Source organism: Schistocerca serialis, chromosome 3 (assembly GCF_023864345.2).
Source record: "Schistocerca serialis cubense isolate TAMUIC-IGC-003099 chromosome 3, iqSchSeri2.2, whole genome shotgun sequence".
Lineage (NCBI taxonomy): Eukaryota > Metazoa > Arthropoda > Insecta > Orthoptera > Acrididae > Schistocerca > Schistocerca serialis.
The window spans coordinates 282287357-282306597 of record NC_064640.1 but is presented as its reverse complement, the minus strand read 5'-3'; the positions used below and the strand labels follow the sequence as shown (position 1 = coordinate 282306597).

Genomic DNA, 19241 nt, shown 5'->3' with positions numbered 1-19241 from the left:
TTCCATATCATACTTTTGCTACCGTAAGTGTAACTGTATTTACTGCGCGACAAAAGTCAAGTCCACAGGTGAAGCACTTCTGAGATATTTTTGTGTTCGGTCTTTTTCGTTGCCTAATGACTGAGTTCTTTCTCTTAATTCACCTTTCCAGAAAGTCCATAAATGTTGTTTGTACTCATTTAAACTGCAAGAAATTTACAGATATATGTTATTCCCGAAACAATCTAATAAATAACCGAAAAATACTGAAATAAAACATAAGACTTTTGGGCGAAAATAAAGATCTGATTCGTTTTTCCTTCGCAGCAGTGAAAGTAATCATAAATTTCGAATCTCAAAGGTTATCTGAAACCTAACAGTATTGACTTTGACTCCTCAAAATAATTCACTTTACTTATTTCTGCCGGCCGGTGTGGCCGAGCGCTTCTAGGCGCTTCAGTCTGGAACCGCGCGACCGCTACGGTCACAGGTTCGAATCCTGCCTCTGCCATGGATGTGTCTGATGTCCATAGGTTAGTGAGGTTTAAGTAGTTCTAAGTTACAGGGGACTGATGACCTCAGATGTTAAGTCCCATAGTGCTCAGAGCCATTTGAACCAAGTATTGCTAAAAAAGATGGTATGAACTGCTCCTAAATTTGTACCAAATTTATACACTGTTTTGTGGCTGCTTAAAAAAGGACAGATTAAATGGTCCGACATTTAATGACTAGACTTTGCTAGTAAATTTATCTGTGAGTCAACGTCAGTTTTACCATTTGCAGTTCTTTATAAATGTGGGAAATTTCGTTGCGTCTCGTTAGGACACGTAAATACCTCCTTCATTGGGTCGAACCCTAATAAAGGAGTGTTCAGTTCAAACCAATGGCCTTAATCACATATTACTACTAGCAACGTACATTTCTCAGGGTTGCATGGTGTAATACGTCCGACTTCTCCTGCAGAGGTAATTAATCCTGTTAGTAACCGTTATTGTTACTTAAAACCATACTAGCAAGAGGTTGGTGCACTGTCTCTTACAATTACATTCCTGCTGCCTTCAGTAAAGTAGCAGGACATACCTCGCGTAGTAATAATAATAAGTTTAACAGTTCAAAGCTCGAATTGTGCTAAATAAAGACTTGTCACTGCATGTTCTGTTGGCAGCGCTGTCAATGAAACATGTTTCTAGCATACTTCCAGTATTTCCTTCCACCGTAGTCATCGCTGACAATCATCTACTCAAAGCAGAAATACGAAGCGACCATTAAGCGTTTCTGAAGATAAACGACCCCGTAACACGATATGTGCACGTAAGAGGCACTGCACGTTATGGTGGCAAACAAATCGGAACTGTCGAGTCGTTTATTTCGCCTTGAGAACCGTATCATATTTAAATGTTAAGAAGAATTCCAAACAGAGACATGATCACTCAAGGAGCGGCGTCTCACACGTCTACCAGTGTGTGTAACAGCGGGGAAGATTAATTAATGTCAGGCGTGAGGCTGTCTGTGATTTCAGTCTAGTAAGACAATCTAGAATCAGTTTCTGAGACTTCCACGCACAATCTGCCTAAGAGAGTGATTGGAACGCGAACAGGAATAAACTCAGAGATAAAGCAACATTAGAAGAAGAAAACGGCCGCAATATTGGCAGCTTTAAGGGGCAGGTTTACATCTATGAAGTGTAGACACAACGCAACAGTGCTGCAAATTGACACAACACACGCTTGGAACAATTACATTTTTATTTTATTTAATTGTTGAGTGTCATTTCTCTTTTAGATAGCTGATAATGTGAGTCCTAAAGTGATCTATCAGCGTACATTTCTCCTTCAAGAATAAAGGCAGATTAAACGACACTCATAAAAGGCATTTTTTGCAAATAATTAATGTTCTTATTAGCGTCTTACTCGATGTCCGCCACTTAATATTTGTGTGTTTCCTTACTGATTATAACTAGGTGAGTATCCCAGTTTTGTTTCGAATTAATTATTCCAATCTTCTATAAGTTCATCTCCTCCTTCGCTCACTCTGTGTCCATCTCCTCTTCTGCCTCTCTCTGCCAATCTCTTCCTCGTCCCTGTCTCTCTCCATCTGCTCCTCTTTCCTTTCTCTGTCCATCTCCTTCTCTCTGTCCATTTGCCACTCCCCTCTCTCTGTCCACCTCCTCCTCCCTCCTATCTGTGTCCACCTCATGCTTCCGCCACTCTGTCTGCCCATCTCCTATTACCACTTCTCTCTCCATGTTATCAAAAAATGGTTCAAATGGCTTTGAGCACTATGGGACTTAACTTCTGAGGTCACCAGTCCCCTAGAACTTAGAACTACTTAAACCTTAGGGACATCACACACATCCATGCCCGAGGCAGGATTCGAACCTTCGACCGTAGCGGTCGCGCGGTTCCAGACTGTAGCGCCTAGAACCGCTCGGCCACCTCGGCCGGCTCCGTGTTACCATTCCAACCTCACGAGGACGCTTGTGGTTCTTACCCCCACTGTATTTCTTTTCAGATCGTAACTAATATGTCTACCAAATTTGGCTGAAATCGTTCCAGGGGTTTGGATGAGCTTCGTACACGTGGCTTTACCCGCGTAAGCACATGCCAAATGGATTTGAAATACACACATCTAAAAAAGTTTTGCATCGCCTCGGTTCCCAGAACTCCTGAAAATGGGAATGAGCGTATGGCATCGTTGGCCGGGAGGCCCTTCTACGGGAAGTTCGGCCGCCAAGTGCAAGTCTTATTTCATTAGACGCCACACTAGGCGACTCGCGCGCCGGGAGAACTCCTGAAGATAGACGTTGACTGTGAATATTGTATCACAGACACAGTGACTTTGACTGTTCAGAGATGTCACTAAGCCCGCCCAAAGATGTAAAATCCAATGCATGACCAGCGCCTATTAGACGGAGACGGTCCGACAGCCGATCAGTTCCAGTCATTCCACCAGGAAGGAGGTTCACGGCTCGTGTTGTCTGTAGTTCAACCATGCCTAGACGGTCAATACCGCGGTTCTATCGCGTCCACATTGTTACTTTGTGCCAAGAAGGGCACTCAACAAGGGAAGTGTCCAGGTGTCTCGGAGTGAACAAAAACAATGTTGTTTGAATGTGGAGGAGATACAGAGAGACAGGAACTGTCGATGACATGCCTCGCTCAGATCACCCAAGGGCTACTACTGCAGTGGATGACGCTACCTACGAATTATGGCTCGGAGAAAACCTGACAGCAACGCCACCATGTTGAATAATGCTTTTCGTGCAACCACAGGACGTAGTGTTACGACTCAAAAAGTGCGCAATAGGTTGCATGATGGCCAAAATCACTCCCGACATCCAAGGCGAGGTCCATCTTTGCAACCTTGACACCTTTCTGCGCGGTTCAGATGGGCCCAACAGCATGCCGAATGGGCCGCTCAGGATTGCATCACGTTTATGTGACTAGTTTGTTTGATCAGGCAATCACACGGTACAATGATTATTCACCAGTGGTGATGCTAGTTTTGTGAGAAAGAGGATGAATTATTATATCTCCCCTGTCCACGTCACCGGCTCTCAATATTATTGAGCCTTTGTGGTTTACTTTGGATAGAAGTGGGAGTGATCACTATCCACCCTCATCATTGTTACCTGAACTAGCCACTATTTTACACTAAGAATGGCATACTTATTCCTTGAAAACCATACAGAACCTGTCTTTATCCATTGCGAGACGGCTCGAACCTGTTTTGAATGCCACCGTGCTTCCCACACCGTATTGGAAAATGGAAACGAAGTCCCTTTTGTTGACAGAGCGTAGGGCGACGATGCGGGAGACTCACACCGCCGTACTAGGCACTGTCCTGATGGACGTAGTTTGCCGTTACCTTCCTCCGACCGTAATGGGGATGAATGATGATAATGAAGACGACACAATAACACCCAGTCATCTCGGGGCAGATGAAAATCCCTGACTGGTTTTTTTATCTTTATTTTTTTTTATTACAGAGGGCAGTTAACCCTCTGACCGAACACGCTGAGTTACCGTGCCAGCGATCCGTGCCAGAACACAAACCAGAAGGTCAACAGCACAGGTAATAAGGGAATCAATAAGAAGAGATTCTCCTAAACACGCAAACATTTAAGGCCGAATATCCACACGTGCAGCTACTACGCTAGTAAACACATGATTTACTTGAGTCGGTGGCAGCCGCAATTTTTGGCGCCTCGGAAATCAGAGGCTGTCTCCAGTACACACGGCGTGGGAGGCTCCTGTCGACGGCCATTGTTCCCATTTCGCTAGCTGCTAACATCGTTGCCAGTGCATTATCTGCAGGCGCCGATATCAAAGTTTCCATATTTTTGTCCAGTACCTGTACATGCGCGTCAAAGATGAACTAAGAAGAATAAACTGACAATGTAGCATAACAATTATGTTATTTCGTCGGCTGAATAAACATTAAAGCAATAAATACATTTTCTAATGAACTCAAATGTATAAAGTCTTATGACGATTTCAGATGTATGCACTTTCACTTAGCAATGCCGTATTTCAAATAAGCTCGCAATTGGATCCACACACTGTTTGCTAATGTCCATGTTGGCTTTATATCGAAAACCCATTTTGAGTCACTTATAACTGTGACACAGATTTTTAATCGACGTTGATGGTACCAACAGCACTCTTTTTGCGTGATAACTAAAAGTCATCAAGTCATTTCTGTGAACTTCTGTAAAACAGCTCAACAGTTCTATCATGTTATTACCTATGTACAGCGATGGGCACTGGGATGCTGCTGGCTCCGTCTGCAGGATCGGTTATTCACATTTGTTCGTATTCCACATGTATTTGTCATAAATCATCAGCAAGCATGTAACTTGTTTTAATAAACTTTATTTCAGTCAGTGCTCACGTAAATTCCTTGATCTATGCAAGTTTGGACTTAGTTCTTTATTGATAATGGTTAATAGAGGTAGGGAGAAACTCAGTTTTTACTTCATTCACCCTCATTTTGAATTCCTGTGTTTTCTTTAAACAGTTTGGAATGATTGCATGACGCTTCTCGCAACAAGTCTTAGTTGTAAGTTACATGTACCATTCATCATCTAAACGATTCTCTTATAGAAATAACGATGAACGTCTCAGTTTACAGGATATGTATACATGACTAATGTTATCATTAATGAACTCATTATTTATTATTTTACAGGAAAAAAGTTTTGTTGCTGCTTATTGAACTCCTTTCTGAACCACTGGCAGTTGTATTGATGGGTAATACAGGTCATTTTTTCCTTTAGTGTTGTAGGAATGGACATGACTGTTCTTCTCGAATTGTGATGGATTATTTGTGACGAGTTTCATTAGCGAATGTTTGTATTATGACGGTGTAGTTAATACTCCTTGAAAAGGTACCTACATGATGGTAGCGGGTGAATATCACATATTATTCTTACTGCTCGCTTTTGTACAATCATTACTTTTTATAAGTGTGTAGTTATTCTAGAAAATTATCCCATAAGACATTATTGAGTCAAAAGTGAACGGGTAAAAGCCTAAATAACTGGTACAGTGTGACGTACCCTCAGCCATGCACTTCACAGTAATCCGCAGAGTACAGACGTAGATGTAGAAAATGTGTCAGGAGGTTGATTGATTTGTTTCCAAGGCTAGCAATTATCGAAGAGCGAATGTAGCTTATCTTAATTGTTTGAGAAGCTCCGTAATAAGCTTATTTTATTTCAAGTTCTCATCAATGTGTACACCAAAACTTTGGAACATTCTACCCTGTTTACTATTAGCAGACCTCTGTTATTCTTTTTTAGGAGACCAGGCGTACTATCTAAAATGACCTGCATATCAGTAAGTTACTAAACTCTAACCTTCGTTTCTGAATAAATAAATTGATATCATAGGTAATACTTTTTCGCGGAAACTCTAGAAGTACGTAACAACCAGTTTCGTTGCTAGCTGCACTGACAGTGTGAAGGTACCTTCTCATATGAAATGCCCCTAAAGAAATATCTACGTTGTGAAAGTGTGCACACGAGAGTATAAATTAGTTAGCTGGAAACATTCGACATGCTCTAAATACAGTTGCGGCAAATTGTTTTATAATTTGCAACAAATGAGAAATAAGTTAATATTAATTCTTTTAACTGACTTTTCACAAAAATTAATTTAACTATCTGAATTCCTCTATTAAATCTCCTTCGATTTTGAAGCAGAAAGAAATGATTGTAATCTAATTAGACTTATTTTGTGGATCGATTATTATTATTAAGCTTACCGTGCTAGTAGAAACAGCATTACAGACACTCCGAGGAAAGCTGTAGCCATGTAGATCCAGACATCGATGGTGAACGGCTCCAGAAATGAAAACATATTTCTTTGCGGTCTCTCTGACTTTGTATACAGTATGCTGATTCCTGTTGAATGACAATAGAATATCAACATTTTTTTCTATTATTTTTTAAAATCTTCTGCTCGATTATATTATCAGATAATTTTGCTGTACGGTAAAGTTGAATAGATTTTTTTTTAACAAATTAGATGATTTCTGATTTGTAGTATTGAAACTAAATGCTGTCTTTTGATAATATCTCATTAAAGTGAACCTTATTTTTCATTCAGTCATGAAATAAATTCTGCATGAAGGTAAAACATACACTGCAAGGAAGATTAGTCTTGTATCTGTTAAATTTCCTTCGCTTTTGAAGCAGAGAGGAATGATTACAATCTAATTACACTGATTGTGTGGTTCAATTACGATCATTAAGTTTACCGTGGTAGTAGAAACACTATGCCAGACACTCCGAGAAACGCTGAAGCCATGTAACCATGCCTCTCTAGCCTCGATGTGATAATGGATTTTAAGTTATCGAGAGACGGCGAGACACTGTAATAACGTTTTATCATGCTTTGGGAGTACAATAGAAAGAATGCACTATAAAAATATCTCTGTAGCCGAGGACGCTAGGAAACACTAATGTGCTGTGGAAAATCTCTGTTATTGACTATAAACGCTAATGTAAAAAAAAAAAAAAATGGTTCAAATGGCTCTGAGCACTATGGGACTTAACTTCAAAGGTCATCAGTCTCCTAGAACTTAGAACTACTTAAACCTAACTAACCTAAGTACATCGCACACATCCATGCCCGAGGCAGGATTCGAACCTGCGACCGTAGCGGTCGCGCGGTTCTAGACTGAAGCGCCTAGAACCGCTCGGCCACCCTGGCCGGCAAATACTAACTTAGCATGTTTCAGAAACACGATTTCACGTCTACATGAATGACGACAGAAGCATGGGGTAAATTTTATCTTACTCATAAAGACGTAAAAGTTTGTTTACCTTGTCGCCAATTGCAACTGCCGGTCCATGTGATTTCCCGGTGGGGTTGTCTCTGATACAGCTAGTTTTCTCGCTCGGTCTTTTGTTATCAAGGTGGCGATAATGCAGCTACAATAAGCGTTTGTGATCTCTATTTGAACAGAGTGGCGTGATTTTAGTCGAGAGTAGGACACCACACTCTTAAGGGCCCTGCACACGCAAGCACCAACTGACAGACCGACAAATTTGGACATGTGTAGGCGCTTAGGCAACCGACCAACCATCCGACAGTTGAGCCCCCCCCTTCCTCCCCCCCTCTTCGCCTCCACTGCTTTACTCAGCAAACTGTGCGGTGTGTAATGCCGTCGCGCCAACCATCCGACAAAACTTCGTTTTGTTAATGCGCGCGGGCTTGAAAGCTGTTGTAGTATACATGATAGAGATCGAGGTTGACGGAACTTTAATTGCTTGGTTATTTGATTCGGAGGAGGGGACGAAACAGCGGGGTCATCGGTCCCATCGGATTAGGGAAGGATGGGGAAGGAAGTCGGCCGTGCCCTTTCAAAGGAACCATCCCAGCATTTCCCTGAAGTGATTTACGGAAATCACGAAAAACCTAAATCAGGATGACCGGACGCGGGTTTCCTCCGGCGTCCTCCAAAAATGCGAGTTCAGTGTGCTAACCACTGCGCCACCAAGCTCGGTAAACTTTAATTACAGAATTGCTGGAGAAATTTAAAGCCCGCAAGGAATATGGCTATAGACACGAAAGAAATGAAGCACCTGTTTCGTTTTTATACGAATTTATAATGGTTTCATGTTGGACATTCGGGAGGACGACGGTTCAATCCCGTCTCCGGCCATCCTGATTTAGGTTTTCCGTGATTTCCCTAAAATCGTTTCAGGCAAATGCCGGGATGGTTCCTTTGAAAGGGCACGGCCGATTTCCTTCCCCATCCTTCCCTAACCCGAGCTTGCGCTCCGTCTCTAATGACCTCGTTGTCGACGGGACGTTAAACACCACTAACCTAACCTAACCCATGTTGGACACAGAGAGAGTAAAAGAAATCAGTCGACGTTATGTATTTCGGTTTTTAGGTTTAATTACCAACACTGCCGGAAATGAAATCTAATAACCGAAATGCAAACATATTTTGTCTTAGATTTAATTTCCGATGCGTGTCGGAAGTAATATCTGAAAAGCGAAATATAGACAGTCAACGGACTTTTACTCATAAAAAGTACTTGCTTCCTTGTTAAAAAGTGTTGAAATATCCAGCCACTATCCAAACCTTATCGCCGTTTAACAATCAGAGCAGTGTCTGAGTTAACAGGAGTTGACTTGTTGTCTTGTCGAACAAGTTTACCGATTTTTTCAATGTTTGCATCAGTTTTTGCTGACAATGGTCTGCCAGTGCGAGTGTCATCACTGGTGTCTTCGCGGCCATCTTTAAATCGTTTAAACCACTCAAACACTTGTGTTCGCGATAAACAATCATCGCCGTACACTTGTTGTAACATTACAAACGTTTCACTTGCAGATTTTCCTAGTTTGAAACAAAATTTGATGTTAACACATTGTTCTTTCTTTACACTCAACATTTTCCGACGCACAGACAAAACGTCAACTACTTAAAACAGACGCCACGGGCCGGCTGAGTGCAGGAGGCAGATGAAACTCGAGCAGTAGGCGGAGCGAGAGTCACGTGACAGGCCACGCGACTTTCAGCCTTATTGCATTCCTTTTATTGTTTCACCAGTACTAGTCCGGTTTTTTTCTAGCCACACCTCGTATGTTGGTGAGTGAGTAGGGCCCTTTACATCACAAAGCATTCGAGAACGACACCAGCAGTTCAGAGACAGTTGTGTATGTAAGAGGAAATCCCCAGGTCTACTCGTTGTGCCAGGTGAGAGATATCGGATGCATTAACTCCAGAAGTGTGGGATGAATGTGACCACCGCATGGTTGATGTGCGTCCGGGGGAGGGCGTATTGAATATTTGTGAGATATCAGTGAAAACTTTGGTCCTAAAATTGTGAAACGTACTGCAAGGTTGTATGTGCATGCATGGAAAAGGTATACCCTTGCAAAAGCAGATGGTTCTTTTGAAAAATATAAACTTTTTACTCCTATTCGTAAGTTAAAATTTGTCCCAAGTTTCTGTCTTCAATCATGTTGAAGATACAGCCTTTCTGAAATTAGATGAATGTTTAGGAAATGCCCTGAGTAATACAGTATTTACATGTCCTACACAGTAATCTAAGAGTATTGCAACAAATCCATTGCCACCTATTTCATTATGTTCGAGGAAGTCAGGGAGGTTTCGATTGTTCGGCTCAAGAAGCCACACATCTGCAAATATCTACATGATAAATTACGGCTTAGCTACTGCTAAAGTCGTGAAATTCTGTAACTGTTCAAAAGTGGACTGGAGACAGTAAATTTTAGTTTATTTCAATTTGCTGCAGAAAAGTTGCATTGTCGATTCGTTTAACGTTGAATTTATACATTTGCCACTTCTGCAACCGATAAATTGAAGGTGTATGGTGATAGTATTGTCTAATTGAATCTAAGTTGATAAGAAAAAGAAATTTATGTATTTAGGTTTTATACCGTGTGACGTGACAGCAAATGGTATGCCTGCCTAACTAAAATGCGTTTAAAGGTGGGTCGATACAGCTGCCAGCGTGGGAGCGATGCGGAAGGCAACAGCAGTACACATGTTGCAACACGGCAGTAATCTGTCCAGCCAACAATTACATTACATCAGCAGGCTGGACAGCGACAGCGCCACCGACATGGTTTACAATATTCCAAATTACGCGTATGCAAATTAACATCTGCCAAGCCGCGACCCAGCCCAGCAATATTAGTGGAGCCACTTACTTTATAGCTGCGTCGTAATAGGAAGAAATACGAAGCACAAAATTGACAGCACTTTTAGAAAGAATTTGCAAGACAGACTCGTACGAACCATAACGTTTAGTTGAACTCTAGTAACCGATACGAACATTAGTTTTTTTATTGGCTGCTCGAATTACTGTGTTAAAAATATTTGGCAATAATGGATTATAAATGTAGCTTACAAATAATTTAAAAAAAAACGAGTCTGAACATTTAAGCGTACTTCGCAGTGCGTGTACAGGAACATACGTACTGGAAGCACACATTTCACGAAGCAGTGGCCGTGAACGATATCTGAAAGTGTTACCAATAAGAATATAATTAAATACAATAAAACTAATCTTCATAAGGACACAATGAGATAATTGGCATTCTTCTGTGCACAAAGCAGTGTAACAAATGGATCAAAACCATTCATTCTCTTATTTCTACCGAGCGAGGTGCCGTTGTGGTTTGCACACTGGATTTGCATTCGGGAGGACGACGTCTCAAACCCGCGTCCGGCAATCCAGATTTAGGTTTTCCGTAATTTCCCTAAATCGCTTCAGGCAAATGCCGAGATGGTTCCTTTGAAAGGGCACAGCCGATTTCCTTCCCCATCCTTCCCTAATCCGATGGGACCGATGACCTCGCTGTTTGGTCCCCTCCCCTGAATCAACCAACCAACTTTTATTTCTTTCTAGATCTGTCAAACGCCACGATCTCGAGATCCTAGTTATCGTTTCACACAAGTTGTTCGTTTTTACTGCCAGCTGGAAGCGCTCACACATGATGTTCGTTTTTACTGTCAGCTGGAAACGCCATCAGCCTTTTCTTTGGTTTCCAGGCTATGGTGAACACTATATGAGTTGCCTATGGCTCTTCGTTTCCTTACAACCTATAATTTGTGAGATGATAGACAGGAGAGGCTAAAGCGCGCGAGTATGACAGACGACATGGTAACGCGATTCCGTACACAGGTGGGCATAGTCGCTAGAAGGTAGCGTATTGCTATTAGATTATAGCATACGATACGCGAGAATCAGCAGTTGGGGGGCTGTACCGACCACGATTTAATATGCGGCTTTCAGAACGGTAGCAGCTAAATTGAAGGTTACTACGTGTGGCTTTCTCCAAGCGAGTGGCCGTAGAAATTGGTGCATGGAGGGAAGGTGCCGATATGACAGTAACACAAATGTGGCTAATTACTTCACGGCCACATGAATAAAACCAATACTAATGAAGCTACGTAACTGGAAATGGCACCACTAGAAAGAGAAACGTAAGGCAAGGCTACACGTTTAGTGACCCTCTTTGTTTGGTGGAACAGTGCATTATATAAGGATGATGAAAGTGTAGATTTACACTCTTTGACATAAAACGTGGCCGGCGGCCGCAGAGTCTAACTTCGCGTCGGTCGGGACACTGGACAAATCACAAGCTTACGCTGATACTTCCTTAAGTTCGGCTATCTACACAATTCGCAATACTGTAGGCTGCCGAAGTTACTGGAGGAAGTTTGTCTTCTGTTTTAGCTGTTGTGATACGCCCGTAGACTAATGGTAAACAGCGCGTCGTCTGAATACAGTTTCTTGCAGTCGATACTGCTCATTGCGTAACCTTTCATAGCGTCTTTCGACTGAATGCTGAAGTCCTGAATGTAATGGTGGATCAGCTACAATGTATTTCATTTTCTGACGTACCAGTAATAATAGTTCCGTCCAATAACATTTTTGCGACTGGTTTCTTGGCAGATTGTCTGCCTTTGAACGCCGCTTGCCTCAGACCTCCCCAGGACATAATGTCGGCACAAGGCAGCGGCTGTCGCGACGGAGTCCTCGCCTTGTGTCGAAAGCATCAGCTACCGCTCATCGCTTTGGGGAGCATCAAATGCTTTACTGTTGTCGAGTGATGCTCCACAAAAAAGTCTGTCTTGCATTACACTTTAACTACGTTGTTTAATCCCATTATTAATACTTTATGTCTCGTTTATTTTCCATTTAGAAACGATTTTCCATGCAGTTGTTTGTCAGGAATACGCACTTTTTCGTCAGGCCGCACTAAGTAATTGTGGTGTAATCAGTTTTACTGTCATTATCTTATTTCTTACCGTAAATTTATGCGACGAACTGTGCGAAAACCTTGCAGTTCTTGCTCTATATCAATGCAGGCAAACTACACATTTTGAGATCCACATATGGATTCATGGGGAACTTAACGCTGATCGAAAGTGGTATTTAAGTTACTAAATTGCTGAATTTTGAAGCTACCCAGAGTGGAAGGAAGTTGCTTAATTCGGTGTCAGCAAATGTCTATGGGGGTCCCTAATTGCTGTTACACAGATTTAGCACGGAGAAACTATATTCACTTCGTAATTATTCCCCCGACATTATGTCTTACGTGACGAACAAAACTCAAATTCGTGTCTTTGACGGTCAAGTCGAAGTTCTTCAGAGACTTCATCTTTTAGTTTGCAGCTCCACTAAAAACACAGGAAATAAGAACCTATTAGAGTACTGAGCTGGACTGCAATTAGACCTGAGTAATAACACCACCCGTGCACCATGTGTGGAACTACTGAGCTAACGCGACATTGTTGGGAGCTGGCCTCTCTCATCGCTATATTGGTCGCTCTGCCTCATAATGCAGCGTCAAAGAAAAGAGCAATTGTTATTTATGTGAAATACGGCATTCTTGAAGTGTTGTCTGAGTGTCTCGTCATAGATGAGGATTGTGTAGTGTAAGTAATCAAAGTGGAAAGAGCATCCCAAATAAATTTAGCGGAACAATTCACGAGCCCGTGCGGAAGTAAATGCACTGTCACAGGTTTACCAAATATTTGCAGCGATGCTGCCAAGTCTTAGCTGTGTTAGGGGCAGTTATGTAGCGAAATGCTTGTCGTGCTCGTCTTATACTGGCTCTCAGAGAAGAGATGCAAACACGTGTGGTTTTTATGCAGCGCTCTCTATGGATACTTTCTAACTTTGCCGTTGGGGCTAGTCATATCTGAGGCATCCAATTAGATTTAAAACAGAACTCCTCAATTTTGAAGTATTCCGGCGTGGAAAGGGGCTGTTAACGCTGCTGTTATTTAGTTTCAGCGCAGGTATAATAAAGCTAGTCACATTAGTTTCCTCTCATGCAGCTTTCTGCATGTGACATGCAGAACTATGTTGGTGGGGATGGAACCATGAAGAAACTCAGTTAACTAATTACTCAGTACCATGCACTAATCAGTTTATCTGAGGATTCAGAAGAGAGGAAACTGAAAATTATGTTCATTAACACAGAAAATAATCTGTAAAGGTGAGCAATGTGCCGTTCTGCACCATCATATGTTTTCACCTTCAGATCTATCATATAATACTCGTAAGTAGCCTGTTCATTGCTTTTGTAATTTTCCTTTCCTTTTTGGTCCCTAAACGATAAAGGAAGCCAAATCTATGTCACTGATGGTTCCTTCGAATCTTTCCAGCTACTTTTTTTCTGTTTTGTTGCTTGGTACTCGTAAAGCAGACCACTTTGCCGGCTCCCACGAGGTATTGGATCGAGGCTGACAGAAAGCGTATGAAGTGTATTCGAAATAGAATGTCACAAGTGGAACACGCACTTGATTACCCAGAATTGTCATGTTACTTTACGTAGCTGTGTAAATAAAAGCAAGAAGAAACTAATTTATCCGTTACTGTACATCACCAGAACAGTAGCGGAGCAAAATTCTCAAAGAAAAATTTTCATTTACAGTTATAACACTAAACCAAACAGTTGGGACAATGGTAAACCAGCTATACACTGATCAGCCAGAACATTCTGACCACCGACCTACTATCGATATAAATCTGACCAGGCGATAGCAGCGTCGCCTGGTGAGGAATGACAGTCAGACACACGCACGGTGCATGTAGTATCAATGAGCGTGCCGTCCGTGTGTAGAGTGGGGAAGGCGTGGGATCTGACTGAGTCTGACCGAGGGAAGATGGTAATGTCCCGGAGGCTCGGCTCGAGCATTTCGGAAACACCACGACTTGTTAGGTGTTCGAGGAGTGCTGTGGTGAGTGTCTTCAAGTGGCGAAACCAAGGTGAAACCACGTCCAGACGTTATGGCGTTGGGTACCCACCTCTCATTACAGATGTCGGCATGAGACTTTAACATTGGGCAAAGTACAAGTGTGTATCATGCACTGGTTGCAGGCCACGTATACCCCTTCATGGCGAACATGTTTCCCGACGGCAGTGACATTTTTCAACAAGATAACGCGACATGTCACAAGGCCAGGAGTGTGATGGAGGGATCGACGAACACAGTGGCGAGTTCCAGTTGATGTGATGACCCCCCAACTCGCCAGATCTGAACCCGATCGAACACATCTGGAATGTGATTGAGCGTAGCGTCAGAGCTCATCGTCCCCGGAATTTGCGGCAGTTAAGTGGCTTATGTGTACGGACCTACCAAGTCCTCATTACTTCGATACCACGACGCGTCGCCGCTGTTATTCGTGTCAAAGATGGATATACAGGCTATAAGGTAGATGGTCATTATGTTCTGGCAGAGTTCATACCAAATATTCGATTGTTGAATAATATACTGTGACACGAATTTATCTGTCGTTACGGTGTTAAACCAACAGAATTTGTTGCAAAGTTCTATCTTCGTCACCGGCCTCCTTGTGCCGCCTTAGTTATTGTGCTTTTCCTATTGCCCTGCTAATGAAACGACAATGTAAATGTGCGTATTCTGTGTGGCGACACATCCGACACTCGATTCTTCCAGATTCACTGGTCACGTGCACCGGTCCTACATAGGGATGCGAAAGGTATTGCGAGTGAACGAGTAATAATAATAATAATAATAATAATAATAATAACACAATAATAACGAATGAAGTTTATTGCATTGGAGAGGAAAGTGAATGAATAAAAACAGCAATAAATAAAAGTCGGCTGATCGTTCAGTTGGCACGATGAAAAGATTTTATTAGCATTTTAGCACTGAGTTACATTTTGGCTATTTGCTGAGAAAAAAGACAACTGAACCGATATACATTGGTAATACAACGAGATTTGAAGCAGCAACTACCCTTGCCTTAGATCACGAGAACAGCATGGCGCCATGCAGCATACATGACACTGCTTATTTTAACTCTCTGCCGTTGCTCTATTAGTAATTAATGATGACAGTTCACGACGTGAAATACAACAACAGTTGAAATTTAAGCTTGGAATTACTTTCCTAGAGTCGAAAAATGAAATTTATGATGTCGATGTTTTATAAACGCTTTGACTATTCAGATTATTTCATCAGCATGAAAAGAATCTATTAGAAGACTTAGCACTTTCACTCCCGAAGTGGAATGAACGATCAGGATGTGCCAGACACACTATCATCTGCATTAGCGTCTGCGTCTTATCTGCACTAGCAATATGAAGAACTTCATTGACAGCTCTCAGTGTCCTCACTTCTGTCCACAGCCTGCTCCCGCCAGCCCACAGTGGAGTTGCGCTTGCAGACGTCGATCTAATGACTGGCTGGAAACGGATAGCATATCACACCAATGGAAAATGGACTTACGGCGAAAGCTTATTTTAACGAAACTAAGAATGTGTTTTGTCCAGAATGTCAAGAAACAGTAAGGTAAAATGCAATGCTGCTCCAAACGGGCTGTATCTTCATCTAGTCTTGTGGCATAAACAAGTAGATTATCAGAAATACCACCAAATTGTGGATATGTTATTGACAATAGATTAATACGTCGTTGCCGCAGAGTAATAAATGAAACTGTGGATTCGCAGGGAAGCATTGAACATATCACTATTGCAGCTGAAACAAAACAGAAGAAATAAGCAAATGTGCAGTTGTGTGCACTTTCATAAGTTTTTGACTTCCAGATCTGCTATAGGTAATGCATAATAATAAGTATGTTCATTGCTTCCGTGATTTTTCCCGTCTTCGTTGACACCGAGATGATGAAAAAAATACACATTCTTGCCACTGATAGTTCCTACGAGTCTGTTCAGAGCGTTTCTCTTCTTTTGTTGGTGACGTAAGTTGGTATTAACGAAGCAGACGACTACTGCTACTCCTGCGAGGTTACCAGGAACACATAGCATGGTGGATTAAGATTCGTCACTTACTTATGACAGTTATCAATCCACTTAAAGATGCGGCTAAAGGAATTGGTAAAATATACCTTTTGTAGCAAAACTGGAACTGATTTCGGAAGCAGCTGCCGTTTTAGAAAGTGAGCACTTTACATCTATGCGGACAAGGCATTGCTGAAGCAAACATTCTCTCATTGCAATAATCGTAGCTGAGGTAGATACCCTGTAACGTGAAAGGTGAGAGTAAGGGTAGCTCATACATGAAGCGACATTTTTGGAATCAAAAACTTTTGCTTTACCAACCCAGTGTGATATCTTAAGTTGGAGTTATTCAGAATACTTAATCGAGCTGACAAGACAAAATCAAGCGAATTTAGCGGGGTCCATCAGTCTCACACCTGCAATTCATTGTTATGACAACAGAGTCGGCAAAACAAAATGTAAGACGTTGCAACGAAAAAAATGGTTCAAATGGCTCTGAGCACTATGGGACTTAACTTCTAAGGTCATCAGTCCCATAGAACTTAGAACTACTTAAACCTAACTAACCTAAAGACATCACACACATCCATGCCCGAGGCAGGATTCGAACCTGCGACCGTAGCGGTCGCGCGGTTCCAGACTGAGGCGCCTATAACCGCTCGGCCACACTGGCCGGCGACGTTGCAACGCCTTCACTTCTCTAGTGTCAAGAAGAATGCGTTGTAGTATATCGAATCATGCTTGATCAGGACTGAACTGCCGATGTAGCACATTGTCCCACACTAGACTGGATCATACATGGTTCCAGCTACGATAAAGAATTTTGCTTGCCACAAGCGTAATAAAGACTTCCAACGTTGTACGCATTTTTGGCAGCTCTGTTGTCATGACAATGATGTGTTTCTGAGAGGGGGTGACAAACTTAAGCCCACTTCTTGTTCCCATAAATTAATACTCACGACGAAAAATGTGGTAAATTGATTGTGAAACTTTACAGCCAGTGTTATTTGATACAATATAGTCATTTAATTTTTGGTAGCAGAAACGTCGTGAGCAGAACATAAAAACAAAAGAAAAACATGGTAAAGGCGGGACACGAGCCACCAATGTTTATGGTTGCTGACCAATGTTATGTCAGCTGGAGAGAGTTAATAAGTAAGTTACTTTTTTTTTAGCAGTAATGTAATTAAATCATTTGCAATTTTAATAATACTGAAGGGTCGCATACTCTATGAAGAGATCACTGTAATCTTACGCTGTCTTCATCTGTAACCCTGAAAAAATTTGAAAAGCAAGTGGAAAAACCATATAATGGCGTAACACCAAACGAACTTTTCGAAGCCATGTGTTCGCAAACAGATAACGATTTCTTTTATTTCCTGTTTTGTGATGGTGACAAAAAACTAAATTTCGTTTGCAAGTAACATTCGGAGTCTTCATTTGCTACGATTTCCGCCTCTGTCGTTGTCTAATTCAAATTGACTCCACCCCAGTTGGTAGCTGGGGACATCATGTCACAATGGGATTCCGAACAAAGGTAGAGACCTACCATCTTCACTTGGCTTTTCCAGAGGTGAAGGACGTCTTTTAGAGCGTTTTAGAACTTTTGACTCAGTTTTGAATTTAAAACGAGACCACTGGAATACTGAGCAAGAACCAATCCATTGGACCACACGAACCCACAAAAATCTTTTCCCAGCCATCGACTTACATTGAAATTGCTCAATAATATGAGCTTACTACATCTAAATATACATGATTACTCTGAAGTTCATATGTAAGTGCCTGGCGGGGGTTCATCGAACCATCTTCAAGCTACTTCTCTACCGTCCCACTCTCGAACAGCGTGGGAAAACCGAACACTCATATCTACCCGTGTGAGCTTCTATTTCTCTTAATGTGTTGTGATGATAATTTCTCCCTATGTAGATATTTGACGCTCTGAGGCGAAAGTTGATGACTGAAATTTCATGAGAAGGTCCTGTCGCAGCGAAAAACGCCTTTGTTATAATGACTACCACCCCAATTCGTGTATCATATCCGTGCCACTCTCTTCCCTATTTCCCGATAATACAAAACGAGCTGCCCTTCTTCACATTTTTCGATGTTCTCCGTCAGTTCTATCTGATACGGATCTGACACCACGCAGTAGTACTTCAGAAGAGGGCGGACAAGAATAGTGGAAGCAGCCTCTGTAGTAAAACTGTAGCATTTTCTAAGTGTTCTGCCTATAAATCGCAGCCTTTGGTTTGCTTTTCTCTCAGCATTACTTATGTCATCGTTCCAGTTTAAGGTAGTCATAATTTTAAGTCCTAACTATTTAGGTCAGCCTGCAGTCTTTTGATTTGAGTGATTTATTGTGTAACCTAAATTTTGCGGATTCCTTTCAATACTCATGTGGATGACTTCACACTTTTCATTATTTAGAGTCAAGTTTCACTACTTGCGCCATACAGATGCCTTGTCTAAGTCATTTTGCAACTCGTTTTGATCATCTGATGACTTTACAACACGGTAAATGATAGTATCATCTGCAAACAATTTAAGAGGGCTGCTTAGACTGTCTCCTAAATCGTTTTCGTAGATCAGGAACAGCGGAGGGCCTATAACACTTCCTTGGGAAACGCCAGGTATTAGTCCTGTTTTACTCGATGACTTCCCGTCAGTTGCTACGAACTGTGGCCTTTCTGATCATGAATCCAGTCACACTACCACCTTTATTAACTAAACTACAATAACACTGCTAAAGGTGCCTGTGTGATGGAACCGCAAATATAATTTACTTCACATTGTAAGTCGCCAGTAGTAGCTAATTCTATCAAGAACATATCCCGGAAAGAGCTCTCTGTTGCCTGTCCTGGTCAGAGTAGTTCCTGTGCGAGAGCTTCCTATCGATACAGTAGAGGACAGCCCGAAGACGCCGGCCGGCTGACGTCAGGCAGTTCAGGCCAGGTCATCACGATGTATCGCTCGTTGTACCTATGACCT

General features: G+C 41.9%; 1 protein-coding gene across 1 annotated transcript in view; it reads right to left on the bottom strand.

Annotated features, from left to right (window-relative positions):
• LOC126470789 (glutamate receptor ionotropic, kainate 2-like) overlaps positions 1–19241 on the bottom strand; it is a 373922-nt gene that overhangs the window by 128270 nt on the left and 226411 nt on the right. Inside the window, exon 8 of the mRNA XM_050098799.1 lies at positions 6247–6385. Within this exon, the coding sequence (XP_049954756.1) occupies positions 6247–6385 (139 nt within the window). The remainder of the gene's footprint in view (positions 1–6246; positions 6386–19241) is intronic.